The sequence below is a fragment of the Pygocentrus nattereri genome, chromosome 18, assembly GCF_015220715.1.
Source record: "Pygocentrus nattereri isolate fPygNat1 chromosome 18, fPygNat1.pri, whole genome shotgun sequence".
Lineage (NCBI taxonomy): Eukaryota > Metazoa > Chordata > Actinopteri > Characiformes > Serrasalmidae > Pygocentrus > Pygocentrus nattereri.
In genome coordinates, this window is record NC_051228.1 from 28,423,679 (window position 1) to 28,438,707 (window position 15,029).

Sequence of the window (15,029 nt, forward strand, 5' to 3'; positions counted from 1 at the left end):
ACCTGCCAAATCAGCTGCCTATATAGGGAGTAGGCAGCAATGCAGCTCACTAGGTATCGAAACGAACTAGTGTTATTACTAGACGGACCCAGAGAGCAAGGGTGCAGGGAGCAGTGGATAGGGAGCTGCGCTCTATTCGGGACGGAGCCCGTAGAGCTCGCTGGCTCAGAGAGAGAGTGCTGGCTCCTCCCTCCGGCGGCGGGACTTTGTTTAGAGGGGCAGCTTTACTTAGACTGGGGTTCCTGAGCAGGAAGTTTGGATGCAAAGAGTGGAAAATGGCCGGACTGCATCAGCACAAAACATCCAGACTGAACAAAGTCCAGAGCAACAACGCGCTCTGCTCTGAAATTTCAGCGCCAAACCTGCAGTGAATCATGATTTTCATCGCTCTGACTGTTTTTCTATGAGCTGGATTCTTAACATGGCGAGACTTTCCGTCAGGAAACTCTTTGCTCTGTGCCTCTGCCTTTCAGCCTTCGTTTTTCTCATTATAACTTTTCAGGTAACTGAAGCATTTCTCGTTGTAAGACTGTAACACGTTGCGCTACTCTTAGGGTAACTTCTAGGTGTGGCGTGTGGCTGAAGTTTGAGGGTGGACAGGCCGTTGTTTGGTGCTCAGCCGTATCTCGGTAAGAGGGAGAAGTAAAGCAGAACCTGAACATCTTTCTGCTCTGGGTGTTTCCAGCTCTTCTCATACAGAGACCTGCAGCTTATGGATAAAAGTCCTCTCTGGCACATAAAGAGGGGGAATATGTGTTCCAGAGTGATGACTGTTCAATGCAGACTTCAGTAAAATAAGTGAGAATGTATTTTCAGTAAAAAAAGATTTGCTAAAAGTTATTGGCTTTAATGAGCTGTTCATTTAAAAATGAAAAATCATTAGTCTAATTGATGTGGAAGCTTTGCATTATGTGGAGGTTCTTTAGTCTTTAAAACAGTTCCTCAGACTTTGACGGGTGACTTACAAAAACAGTTCTTTAAAGAATCATCCAGTGAAAGATTAGGAGAACAAAAGTGGTTCTTCTGTGGTAGTACCAGAGAACCATTTTGATTACCCTATTTTTAAGAGGGTAGTTTTAACTAAACTGTCCAGTCCAAGTCTGTATGTGTGTTAAATGATTAAAATAACCTCACCATTTTCATGTTGTTCCTCAAAGTCCCAGGAAACAGTTTTAATTATAAAGTGTTTGTATAATACTAAACTTGAGTGTTGAGTAGCTTGATTGACAGCTCTCTGTCCAACACTCCTGTCCTGCTCCACCACCAGCTTTTATACCCATCTTTTTTATGTGATGGTAACTGGACAAAAAAAGATGAAGAAAATGGAGGACTGCACAACGGGTCTCATCCACCAGCTGTTCTTAGGAAGACATTTCATCTTAAACAACTTTTACACAGTTTATACAGAGAATCTGCATACAGTCCAAACCACAAAGATGCGAACACCTCCGCAGCTTAAATACACATAATGAAACTGATGTAGACTTTTTCTTAAGTCCTTTCTTACGAACAATTTTAAGAAAATATGTTGTTGAATGAATAGAATTTATAACCATTTCTAGTAGAACCAACCCAAGATTAGGATACCACCCAGTTTACATTGAGAGGAGAGAAATATGCTGAAATAAATACTTAATTTATTGGTCAGTGGAACATTATGCTTAGTAAATTTTTACAGTTTGCCGGCAAGAGCAGGATTAACCTTATTAGAAACAAAACAGATTTAGGTTCCCCGTCTTTAAGAAAAGTTTGCCATTTTTATTGTAAGAATCAGTTCTCAAAGGGAAATTAAGACTGGAGGTCTTAATGCTTCGCTATCAATTTGCCCACCCCTACTGCACATCAATAATGTTTTTTGTTTGCAGGTACAGTTGTGTAATGGTTTCCCAGGGTTAACTGACTAACTCTTGGATGAAAGCTTGTCCTTCCCCTCATTACTGGTATTCCTTAATCTTTCCTTGTAACCACAACAAGCTTCATCTCATCATATTTCCTCCTTTCTGTAACAATTCTGAAAGAAATGGCTCACTACTTTATCCAAATTTAATGATTACTTTTGACTATGTACTGTAGCCTACACATAGTTTTGTGTTTTTTCTGTTGGGATTGGGAGTCAAGGCCATTTCTTGTGTATGCTTCTACATTGCATTTTGCCATTTGCCAATTCTTAGGATCTCAGGATCTTTTCTACTATAGGTTAAAGTGATGTTTTGGCCAAAAATAAATTTTTCTTTTCCCAAATGTAGTCTGCAAGCCAAGACATGTTTGGTGTCTAAAGAATGCTTCCTCAGTTTTGTACCAGAGCTATGAGACTAATATAGCTAACAAGTAATAAAAGCTACACACCAGTTCACATAGTACAGCCACGTACCTAAATCATGCCTAAATCATCACTGTGCAAAGAAGTTTGTTAATCTCAGTCTTACTTGTGTGGCTTATGACACTTTTATAGCATCCTGTTATTTATCACATGGATGCCACAGCCATCTTCAAGCATAAATTTAGTTCATAATTTTGTAGTTCAGCGTTAGAAACTACATAAGCAAGTGTGAGATTACTCAACAGGTTGATGTGGTTTGGCTCAAGTATGTGTTGATTTAGTTTGTTAATGTGGCTAGAATCAAAATTCAGTCACCAAACACGCCTTGGCTCATTGCATTGAGGTTCTGGAGAAAATTGTATGAATATGATTTTTGGCTGATCCACCACTTTAATAAGATGGCGATACCATACACTGAGTTTTCATTAGTATTTTGATTTTGACTGTGCTGTTTTAGATGTTTCATGCCTTTATTAGCAATAGTACTGGATAATTTCATGTCCAGTTGTTTGCCTGCATGTCAAGCCCATTCTTTTGCATGCGTCTACCCAAGTGTACATTGAAAAAGAATACAAAGTCATTATAAAGATGTGCTGTTTTCAGTTACGTCCTCATGGCTTTTATATTTGTGATTAGGTTGTGGAGGAGCTGGGCCAGTTTGAGCTTGCAGCACACAGACTCCCCCTTAAGGAAAGAGAAGAGTTAACACAAATCCAGCCCTTCCCAGACAGTGGTGTGCTCACTGAAGAGAAGTTATCTGCTGCTTCTGAAGACTGGTACCCCTTTATAGTGTGGTGGTCTCCACTGACCGGTGAGCTGGGGCGGCTTGGGGAGTGTGGCAACAACAGATGCTTTTTCACCATCAACAAATCCTACCATTCTCATCCTTCTACACATGCTTTCCTGTTTTATGGTGAGTGGCACTGCATCTGAACCTCAGGGCAATGTGCAGTATTCTTGAGTGTTGTTCTGTTTTTGTTTCTACTGTAATGTACAGATAGACAATACACAATAAATATGATGAGATTTATTTTTTCTAGCAAGATTTTACTAACAAGTTGAAATGGACAGAATGCATCAGCAAAACATTGCCAAGTTTAAAAAAATGGAAAATCAAATATTTGATATAAGAGGCATTAGAATAAAATATAGAATTACGATTTCTGCAGACGGACAGTATTTTGGATACCAGCAGTACCTGTGATGTGCTCTGGAAACTGTTTTGTGAGGTTGGCCTGTTACCACGTTAGCAGCCCCCCTATGACGTTAAAACTCATTTACTGCCCATTTAACTACACAATGTTTATTAATTGATTTATTTGTTTAATGCAAACCATAGCAAAACACTAGTATTCCCACAGGTGAACATAACTGAACTTTTAAACATGTTGAGTAATGTGGTATCCTACTGCAATACTTTATTGTACCTATGATGAGTTTGTTTTAGAAATGGGGCTGTTGAACTGAGCTAGTTGAACACTCTTGGTGCTGCAGGCAGATATCCTTCAAAAAAACAGCCCTTATGATGTGCATTTTAGCAGATTCTCAAACCACAGCATCAGGTTCAGGTGTCAAGAAAAAGCAGCTTTGCGTTTTGGGAAAAACACTGCAGTGTCTCTGCTCTCATACAGTAAAGCTAAGCAAAGCAGCTACAGACTCCACAGCATTGAATGGTAAAGTCTGTGTGACATTCACATTCCATTCTTTATCTTTGTTGTATTGAATTATAAACAGTCAGAAATCCCTTGCTGGACATGTGGAGGGTTACACTGGGACTTCTGTACATTGATTTATCCTCTCATTCTTACAAAAAGCATCAGGAAAGAAAAACAGCATTTACTGTGGATTGCATTCAAGTATCTTGACACCTTTAGATCCTTCAGGCTCTCTACCTTCCTAAATGAGAAGGGTTTAAATAAATTAATCCACAGTGAATAGTTTACTTCTTCTGTCAGAGAGAGTGCAGGATTCAGGTGTGAAAATAATAGTCTGCATCTTTTCATTTAGCCCATCGGGGCTTTTGATCACATTGTTTTTCTCTGCATTGCCACATGATGCTTTTGGCAGATTGACATGACTGACAGATTCACACATTGCACAGCAGAAGTCACAGTAGAGCAGTGAAGAAAATGCACACGAAAATTTTTAGCATTACAAAAATACCATGGGTAAAATATGGGATTACATGGTAGTATTACAGAGAACTGGTATATACACTATGTGGACACCCATCCTAATTATCGAGTTCAAGTTTTTGTCACATCCTTTGCTAACAATTGTATAAAATTTAGCACATAATCATGCAATCTCCTTAGACCCACAGTGTTTGTAGAATGCCACCTTTGCCACAGTGCAGCTCATGAAACTTCTACCCTGCTAGATCTGCCCCGGTCAACTGTAAATAATATTATTGTGAAACAAACACCTGGAAGCAGCAACAGACCACACAAACTCACAGAATGGAACCACTGTGTAGCGAGTAAAATTCATGGATCTCTGTTGCATCTCCCACAGTGCTAAACTGCCTCTGGAAGCACAAGAACTGTGTATTGGGAGCTTCATGATATTGCTTTCCATGGCTGAGCAGCCTCGGGCGGCACGGTGGCGTGGTGGATAGCACTGTCGCCTCATAGCGAGGAGGGCCTGGGTTCGATTCCCCAGCCGGGTGACTGGGGTCCTCTCTCTCTGGAGTTTGCATGTTCTCAACCCATGTCTGCGTGGGTTTTCTCTGGGTTCTCCGGTTTCCTCCCACAGTCCAAAGACATGCAGTCAGGTCGATTGGACATGCTAAATTGCCCCTAGGTGTGAGTGTGTGAGTGACTGTCTGTGTGTGTCTGTCTGCCCTGCAATTGACGATTGACTGGCGACCTGTCCAGGGTATGCTGGGATAGGCTCCAGCAACCCCCCCCCCCTGCGACCCTGACGGTGAAGATCACTGTGCACACTGTCACCATTACAGCATACAAACACATTTTAGACAATTATATGCTGCCTACTTTGTGGCAAAAAGTTTGGAGAAGGCAACAATATATGAATGCCCATCTAGCTCACAATTAAAGGCTGACGTTAGCAGGCTAGTGATCTGGGTATCAATTATAACACTAGTTTACATTTCAGTCGCATTAACTAATATATATATATTATATAAACTGAGCCTTCATGTTCCAAACACATGGCATAGGGACAGTCGTTACCATGGAGACTGGGTGGGCAGATGCTGGTGGTGCACTTTTCATTGGTTGAGTGCACTGTATTTTGAGCTCGAGGTGTAAAACAACGTTAAAAGTAGTTACATAGGTTTTTGAGTTGGGAGCCGGAGTGGTGTTAGTCCAGGGGTGGAAATGTGCTGAATTTTTTTGCAAACATATGAAAAGCAAATTTGTTTGAGCTCTGTTGTCTCCCAGTCATTCACAAATGCCCTTGAACATTCTCCCTTGAGAGTTCCCACTGCTAAGTGACTTCTTATATCCTACAAAATTCATCACAATCCTTTCTGCTCATTAGCTTCCCACTGTCTCTGTGGCGGTTTTAGTGGAAAGTCTTTGGCCTCCACAGGAAAGTTAATCCTGGCTTGGCTGACCCTGCAGCTTTCAGGGCTGCAGCCTTTGCAAGCTCTGCCTTGAGCTGAGCACTGAAACTCTTGAATCAACTAATTATCTCACCTCACAGACTGGGAAGAGTGGTGAGGGTGGGGGTCTGCATTAGACTGTTATACTCTGTCAGGACCGTAGTGATTCAGATTAATTCACCTCTCAGCAGAATACAAATGGCTGAAATGGTTGTGCTTGCAAGTGGTCACTGTATTATAAGATGAAAACACTGCAGCCTTTTCAGTCCAGTCTCTGCCACAACTGCAGCGTGTGGCTGATCATAATGGATGGTAATTTTGATGGGTTTCTCCATACTTAAAAAAAACAAAAACGAACAGACAGCCTGCTGTAAATTTGTAGTCATTTTTCCATAGATGGGTCTGATTTTCTAGAGCGACAAATTTGTGATAAGGCACTACGCTGGTAATATGTTAGGTGGGGTCACAGGCTGCAAGGATACTAGAAAACCTTACAGAAAGCATTTGTGGATTCAGACCATACCTTCATGGTCATCCTCAACATGTGGTGATGGTATGAGGGAATACTGATTGAGGGGTTGAAGAACTCTGAGAACTTGGGCTGGAGTTCTGGGCAGCTTCGGTCTGTAGCTTGAAGGCTGCACCCCCTCATAGCTGTGACTGAGGAACAGGGAGTTAATGGGGTGGTGTTGGGCTTGCAAACCTGGGGGACCAGAAGGTGAGGATATGAATTTATAGGGTGTGAGACTGGAGGAAGGAGGGGTTTCAGACATGTTCCTCCTCCCAGACTTATAACAAAACTACATACGGTAATAAGAATTTTGTTTAGTAAAACTATTGTTAAGCTGCTGTAACACTGAATGGGTTCATTTTGCCTGGTGGAACACCCAATTCACCTAAATGGGAAAATGGCATGATAATGCACAAAAGCAGTTTGCTTCCAGTAGTGGTTAATTTCACCCAGGTGAACTTTAACTCTGTAAATTTAATGATCGCAGAAATGAGTCAATAGAAAATGAGGGACCTATTTTCTAAAAAAAAATGTAAATGCAGGAACTGCTCCTCAGTGAACTTTAATGTTGCTTGTTGCTTACAGCAAAGTAGTTGACCACCTGTATGCGCTTCACCCCTGCAAAGAAAAAACAAGGTGACAGTCCAAGTGTAACGATTGTAATAGTGAATTTGTGCCATTTAATGATTTATTTCAGATCTTCATTTATGGAACTCAGCAGCTAAATGCATTTCAAGCCAATGGACTTGAAAATATGCTTAATAACAGAGTGCTAAATGTCTGAAGTCATTTGCATATTGGGAACTTGGGGTGTAAGCTGCATTTCTCTCTGAAGAAAAAGGTGTCCTGGTAAATTGCTGCTTTTATGTCCTATGGAGAGCAAAAATGCTCCAAAATGGTTTTGTCCTGGGTACCCCCACCCACCCCCTTGAGTGTTCCTGGATCCTGTAAATTATGATATTGTTTAGCTGTCAAAAAATGAAAAATGCTGCATACATCCTACAAACTAATGCTCCTGCATATTTAAATCACCTTGCAAGAAGGTAACTCTACTATTAAACCTACACTAGCACCTAAGAACTCAAACTACACCTATTACTGCCAAAGCAGCTTAACTACCACATTTAGCGGTTTGTTTGGGGTTTGTTGAGTTTTAGGATGTCAAATCTGTGCGTAGCACTGTTGGCGTGCATGTAGCAATAGTCATGTTTTGACTTCTTAATACCTCTCGTGACAAATATACATATGTAAAAACATAGGGGCTTTTTTGAGAACTCTTTTAATTTGGGAGCAGTTGTAGGCTGGAGGTTAGGGAACCAGCCTTGTAACTGGAAGGTCGCTAGTTCGATCCCATGATCCGGCAGTATATACTTGAAGTGCCCTTGAGCGAGCCATCTAATCCCCAACTGCTGGGTGCTGCAGATACGGCTACCCACTGCCCCCGGTAAGTCTGCTCACTGCCACCTAGTGTGCATTCACTATCGTGTATGTGGAATTTCACTGCATGGATGGGTTAGATTGTGGAGGTGAAATTTTCTGCTGTGGGTCTAATAAGGGTCACTTAATCTAATCTTAACTTAATTTTTGTCATAGAAAAATTAAGGCCCTTAGTTACTGATCTGGGCATGAAACCAGCTAAAGAATAATGAGACAACTTCAGAAGTCTACTGTTCATGGTAATTGACAGTGTGACAGATGTGGAAGATGTAATATATGCCCTGTTCTATGCCTCTAGGTTGCTGGATGTAAAAGTTGTAATGTAAAAATTTGATTTGCACTTCCCAGCTAGATATGTTAATCGAAAGCAACACTTAGAAGATAGCAGAAAATGTTGAGGCTGAAGCATGTAATTGGTTTAATGCTCAGGGCTTCAGTGGGGAAACATGCTTTTTGGGACCAATTTCTCCTGCACCATAAGTGCCAATTCTGTTCAGCTTTGTCTTTTTGGGAGTTTTAAGAAAACGTGTTGGTCCAAACATTTAACTGCTGCCTCACCCAAAGTTTTGCAAACATTTGTCAATGAAAACACAGTAGCTGTTTCTGTCAGATTATCCTTTCTAGTATTTACAGCACCATTTGTTTATAGTCCATCCTTTCTTCTGAACAACCGAGAAAAAGAACAGCACTCTGCATCATTCAAGTGATTCTGATCTCCAGGGGCAGTTTATACAGAATTAAAGAGATAAGAGGCACTTGGCAGAGCACTGTGTACTGCTGCAAGCCAACTAACCTGATGCCGTGTCCTCTGTTCAAGTCCAAAAATAGACAAGTGACACTATTGCAGCTTCACTAATACAGATGACCTATTGTCTGAATGAGACACCCCTTGGATAAACTTGTCGGGAGAGTTTAAAGCAAATCGAGGCGGCTTTATTCCTACCTGTTTCCATAGGAACCATACACTTAATGGCGACTGTTACAAGGGTGAACCTACTACTTTTCAGAGTTTTTGCTGTTAAAGATTCATTGTTGTTGAATGCTAATGATGAAGCTAATGAGACAGAGCAAAGCTGGTATGTAGCTTTTCACAGTGGAAGATGCTTGGGGTACTGCTTTTAGGTCACTTAATCGTGTGAAATGCAAGGATATTTTATTGTACGCTCATTTATTAACTCCCTTTGTACAGTATTTAATCTGAGATCATGAAAACAATAATGATGTTACATAATGTTTCATACATACCTTAGCTGTTTAAACAAGGTAATTAAAGCTGAGAAACTGGGTTTGATTGAAAATCTGAATTTTTAAAAAAATATGCATAATGAAAATGTTAAGGTGTAAGCAAAGTAATTGAGAGTGGTTTGATGGGAAATGTGTAATTTTGGAGAAATTCAAAGACAGAATTGGTCACAGTGTAGTGGTGTTGGGAACAAGACATCCAAACCATTTATTGCTTCTGAGAGCTTCCTTTTTTCCTAGTGTTAACTTTATTTTAACTTAAAAAATCAACAAAACAAGTAAATGTATTTAATGTACGAACATTATTGGGATTTTTCTCTGTTGCTGCCAAACCTGTGATATATTTATTGGGCCCTACTTTCTACTGCTCTCTTTCCTCTTTTAAGGTACAGATCTCAACATTGAGAGTCTCCCTCTACCAAGGAAGGAACACCACCACTGGGCTCTGTTCCATGAGGAGTCTCCCAAGAACAACTACAAGCTCTTCCACAAACCCGTTGTCACCCTTTTCAACCACACAGCCACGTTCAGCCGCCTCTCCCACCTCCCACTCACCACCCAGCACCTGGAGAGCCTTCGACTGCTGACCTCCCACACGTTTCTGCTGCCCCTGGCTCAGAAGAACCACCTGAGACACACTCTGGCTCCTGTGGTCTACGTGCAGTCAGACTGTGATCCGCCTTCAGATCGAGACGTTTATGTGCAGGAGCTGATGAAGCATATCCAAGTGGACTCTTATGGTCAGTGCATGCACAACAAGGATCTTCCATCCCACTTGAGGGATTCTACAGCCATGGAGGAGCAGAGCTTCTACCAGGTTCTAGCCCAGTATAAGTTCATCCTAGCCTTTGAAAATGCCATTTGTGATGACTACATTACCGAGAAACTGTGGCGGCCACTCAAGCTAGGAGTGGTTCCTGTGTACTACGGAGCCCCTAATGTTCACATGTGGCTGCCGAGTAACAGGAGTGTCATTGTCGTTGACCCTAATGAACCCCCAGAGAAGCTGGCCCAGTATTTGAAGAGGCTGGACAAGAATGACTGGGAGTATTTAACATACTTGGATTGGAAGCTGAAACAAGAGGTTTCTAACCAGAGACTTGTTACAGCACTGAAGGAGCGTAAGTGGGGCGTCCAGGACATCACCCAGGATAACTTCATTGACGTCTTTGAGTGCATGGTGTGTAACAGAGTCTGGGAGAACATCAACAGACAAAATGAGGTAACATACTGTTCAGTAATGTTAAAGGGATACTTCAGGCAAAAAGTCACATTTACACAATTCTGACAGTTTTTCAGAATTTCTGCATAATTCAATCATTGCAATGTAAACAGTCATTCAGAGTTGTTTGACAGACAGAAAGACAGACAGACACTTTATTGATCCCAAAGGAAATTTAGCAACTTATTTCTGTCCATATGCATGAAAATAGGCTCCATGTCCTTTGTACACTAAAAAGCAATATACGCATATAGAAAAGAGGAAAAAGTAAGAAAAAAAGGGAAAAACAGTACACAAAACATAGAGCTACTGGAAAGCCTGCCTAACTCAGATTTTTGTACAGTGGTGGTGATAAAATAATGTTAAATCTGAAAAAATGTTTTCTTTGGGGACGGTTTTGCTTTACAACACCCTGCAAGATAAAAAAAAAAGTTATCTCAGTTTCTCAAAAACAGTGGCAGCGTATTCAAAACAGTTTCATGTAATAGCTTTCTGTGAGGTAGCTTTCAGAGCCATTGAATATTTCAGATGTCTGGTTCCTATCATCAACAATGTGAGCAATTTTGTCTGAAAGTTCTACAGCGGAGTGCGTAAATGGCTTTGTTCCTATGTAAATTGTGCAGAAATTCTGAAAAATCAGAGGAATTCCTCTTTAGGAAATCTCAAATAGTCTTGATTACGTGCGCTCTGAGGCTGTAAAGCAGTTAAAAATGGACAAAAGTACATAATGTGGCTAAAAACAGTTGTGGCTGTCTTGAATTTTGTACATATTTTTCCCATTTTTATAGATAAGTGTATCATACAAATGAAATGAAAATTGTGAAAATAAAAAGTGGAAATAAAAAATATTTAACATTAATTTGATGCAGTTTGAGGCAAGTGTATGCTTACGCTTTTCACAGTTTACACAATGCTGATTGGTGGCAAATGATGCTCCTGGTAGTTGTTAGATATATTAACCTCTTTGCTTTAGTGTAAAACTGAAGAAGCATACTTTGGATACCAACCATGTCTTGGCTGATTTACTATAAAGAACATTCCTTTATAGTAGTCCTAAATACGACACTGTCCACCTGTTTTGGAGGCCGCTCAGGGTAGCTGTGCCTTTTGTTTCTTCAGTAATGTTAATGGAGTATATTTCAATGGAAATGAGTGTAGTTTACATTGTATTACTATGTATTACTTTGTATTGCTGCAGTTGTACACAATGTTTTACTGTCTAGAAAGCTGCAGATGTGCTGTCTGTTTTATCTCAGTATGGCCGTCTCTGTGGAGAGGTGTGGATTGTTTTCACAGCAGGACGTTCTTACTCCTTCCTTTCCGTCCCTCATTGCTTACTAGCAGCTCAACACAGAGTCACAACATTCAGACACAGAGTGCCAACTCTGGGATGTGAACGGTAATTAGTTATAAACAGGGAAGTAGTATAACTAGCTATGACCTAAAGGTAGGAAATCATCCAGTATGCACTAGTGTTAAATAAGTGCAGTATAGAAGAGAAAGGGCATCCATACAGTTTTTCTTTTGTTACGTAGAACCAGAATTTCTTATATGACAGTGATGCTGCTACTTAACTGCAGTACCAGAGACTACACAATCCATGAAGATTCTCTTTGGCTGTAGAATAGTAAAGTGGATATACTCCCCTAACCCCATTCACAGAAGAAGCTTTCATGTGTGACCTAGCAGTCAGTAACAACCCCTGAGGGAATTCAAACTTTGAGAATGCCATCAAAACCTTATTGGGCTTTTCTATTGGGGCTCTTAAGGCATCTAAAATGTATTTTCATGAAAAAATAAAAAGTCCTAAATTATGGCTTCACTATGCACACTGCCTTGCTTACCTGCCAACATTCATGCTGTTGCCATGTCAACACATTTTCAGTTGCTCTACATGTATGGTGGCAAAAATAATCATTTCACTTGTTAATAGTTGATTTTACAGTTAATCACACTATCATATTGGGAACTTTTAAATTTCATCTCTGTATGTGCAAACTGTGTGATCCTGACTTTTTTGTGTGTTAGTGTGGTACAAATTAATGGAGTTAATTATCTCCTTCACATGAACAGTTTGACCATGTATGGGTTTCATTCCTTCCTTCCTTCCTTTCATGTATGTTAACACTTTCATGTTTACTTTGGAGTTTCAGTGGTGACTCTGTTGTGCAACTGATTTCTTGTGTTTATTAGAGACTGCCAGCACACGTCTCATATTCCCTCCTCCACTCTCTGACAGGGACTACCTTTGCGGCTCTGGCAGGCTGAGGGAGATCATCTGAGATGCCCACCCCCGAAGCTATTTGACTTCACTGTAGATCCTCCCAGCAGCTCCTCACTGCGCCACCTTTGGAGAGCCAGTTATGACCAGTCAGTGAAAGAGGCCAGAGCTCTGAGACGGCTAGCACTGAGGAACCGAAACTTCACTGTCACACAGTTCTGGAGTGAAGTCTTCAGTGACTGAAGAGTACTGCTTGCAGTGTGTATGAGTGGGATCATTTAAACTCCTAAATTTGGAGTTAGTAGAATTTTCTGTTAAATGATGCAGTATTAATTATGCACATACATAGACTGTACATACATATGTCTATGTATGGCACCTTTTATAGAAAGGAAAACAACTATGAAAAGCAAGGAAAGGTGCAAGAAATAATGCTAAATATTCAATCAAATCTTTAAATACTTTAAATATTGAAGAAAATACTCTAAATCTTTGGAACTGCCTGACCATGAGCTTTTTTTAGATACATTTTTACTGGTGTTCCTGTTATTTTTAGTGGTTGTGCAAAAACAGCAGCAGGTCTAAAGCATCCAAAATTATAAATATTTAAAAGAATAAAGAAGCTGCTTCTGGAAGGAGATCAATGATCTTTTGTTATATTCGTAAGCATATTTTAGTAACAGTAGGTCATATTTATTTAGCTTCTCAGAGTAAGAACACTATGAAGGATCGATGATCAGGTCTCATCAGCCAAGGTAAGCCTTTTCAGTGCTGTAAAAAAGGCATGAACTAATCCTAGATCAATTTATACATTTTAAATCTGAGGAATTTGACAGATATGGGCCAGTGTTTTATTCGATAAAAAAATAACCTACATTAAATATGTATAATGTATCTCATGCATCTAACTTTGGGTTTATCTCAAGGTAGCACAAAAGTAAGCATAAATGTTTTCTTCCTGATGCAACAGAGGCTAGACTAAACACAACCGAGCAGTCTTCACCTATGAACTGAACCAGTTATATACATGAATCCACCATAGAGATCCTACTTAGTCAGTACTTATGTTTAAGATGTTATCAAGCAGTATTTGGGGAAAAAAAACTTTGCAGCTATAATCATTCCATATTTTTTCATTGTGCATGAACATGGTGCTGATCTTTGACCACTCTCAAGCAGGGTTATGAGGTAGAGGAATATGTATTCAGTATACAAAAATGAAGAATCTGTTTTCAATCCACATTACATTGTGAAAGGGCAGCATTCAGAATACAGATTATTTTTAGGAGGACGTTTAGATTACTTACCCACTAAAATCTTAAACACTGTCAGTGCCTGTTTTTAATTATTATTAACTGTTTTTAAACTGGTGCACAGTGTGTAGCTAACATCATTAGATGGATTCAAAAGAGGAAACCAACAAATGGCTTGATGCTGAAGTTTCTGGTAAAGCCTGAGTAGACTGATAAACCAATATGAAGATCAGTTTTTAATGTCAGTGTTACTGAGCTCTGCTAAAGCCTGAGTAGACTGATAAATCAATATGATGATCAGTTATTAATCTCAGTGTTACTGAGCTCTGCTAAAGCCTGAGTAGATTGATAAATCAATATGATGATCAGTTATTAATCTCAGTGTTACTGAGCTCTGCTAAAGCCTGAGTAGATTGATAAATCAATTTTATCAGTTATTAATCTCAGTGATCAAAATGAGTTTCCTGTATAAAACGCTGTCCTCAATGGCAGATTTCTTCTCAGCAGTGGATGTTTTGTGCTGGACTCCTGCAGGAATTTGCAAGCTTGATTGATTTTAATTTTATAGTACAGTTTAGTAAAAGTAGACAATGCATATGTAAATATTGACAAAATTATTTTTAATTATTTGACACAGTGGATTTTAGGTACTGTCCTGATTTTACTAAATATGCTAGATGAAGTGAGACCCGTGTTTGTAGGAGCAGCAGTGGGACTAAAGCAGGTGATGAGAGCAAAAAAAAACTTGACTGAACAACTAAAAAAATTATACAAAGAAAACTGTCAACCAGTACCAGCATGAAGTAAATAAACAGTAGTTTTCCCATGTGAAATATCATGATGCATTCTATTTACATTACTTTTGTATGTATTGTAATGGAATTTGTGACTGAATACATTTAGAACAGTATTCCATAATAAGCCATCACTACTTTTCCACTGCCCAGCTCTATTCACTAGCACTGTCAGTTTGTGAACTAAAACTACATGTATGTGTCTTTCTGTGCCCAGTACTAAAATGGTATTGATGAAATGATAAAGTAAAAACAATTTTAGTATGTATTGAATGTAAATTGAGTAAATTGCTGTAAATTTTTGCTCTTTCAACAGAAACATTCTTTTAAGGCTCCCACAACATGTCTTTGTAATACAATTTGCATGTCTTTGTGAATAATGCATGGAATATTTTCCAGATCTCAATAAGCTGTGCATGTTTTAAAAGAATATTCAGCTTTTTTGTACAGAAAGAGGACAA

General features: G+C 39.6%; 1 protein-coding gene across 2 annotated transcripts; it reads left to right on the forward strand.

The window, feature by feature from the left end:
• The first annotated feature begins 227 nt into the window (after positions 1–227).
• On the forward strand, positions 228–14,070 carry fut10 (fucosyltransferase 10). 2 transcript variants are annotated; one of them, XM_017697232.2, is made up of 4 exons: positions 228–502; positions 2,957–3,233; positions 9,465–10,300; positions 12,540–14,070. In XM_017697232.2, exons 1-4 carry the CDS (start codon positions 404–406, stop codon positions 12,762–12,764), a joined length of 1,437 nt encoding a protein of 478 aa, XP_017552721.1. In that variant the 5' UTR covers positions 228–403; the 3' UTR covers positions 12,765–14,070. The 2 variants fall into 2 exon arrangements, with proteins under 2 accessions (XP_017552721.1, XP_017552722.1); XM_017697233.2 differs by having other exon boundaries at positions 9,471–10,300.
• Positions 14,071–15,029: the final 959 nt, after the last annotated feature.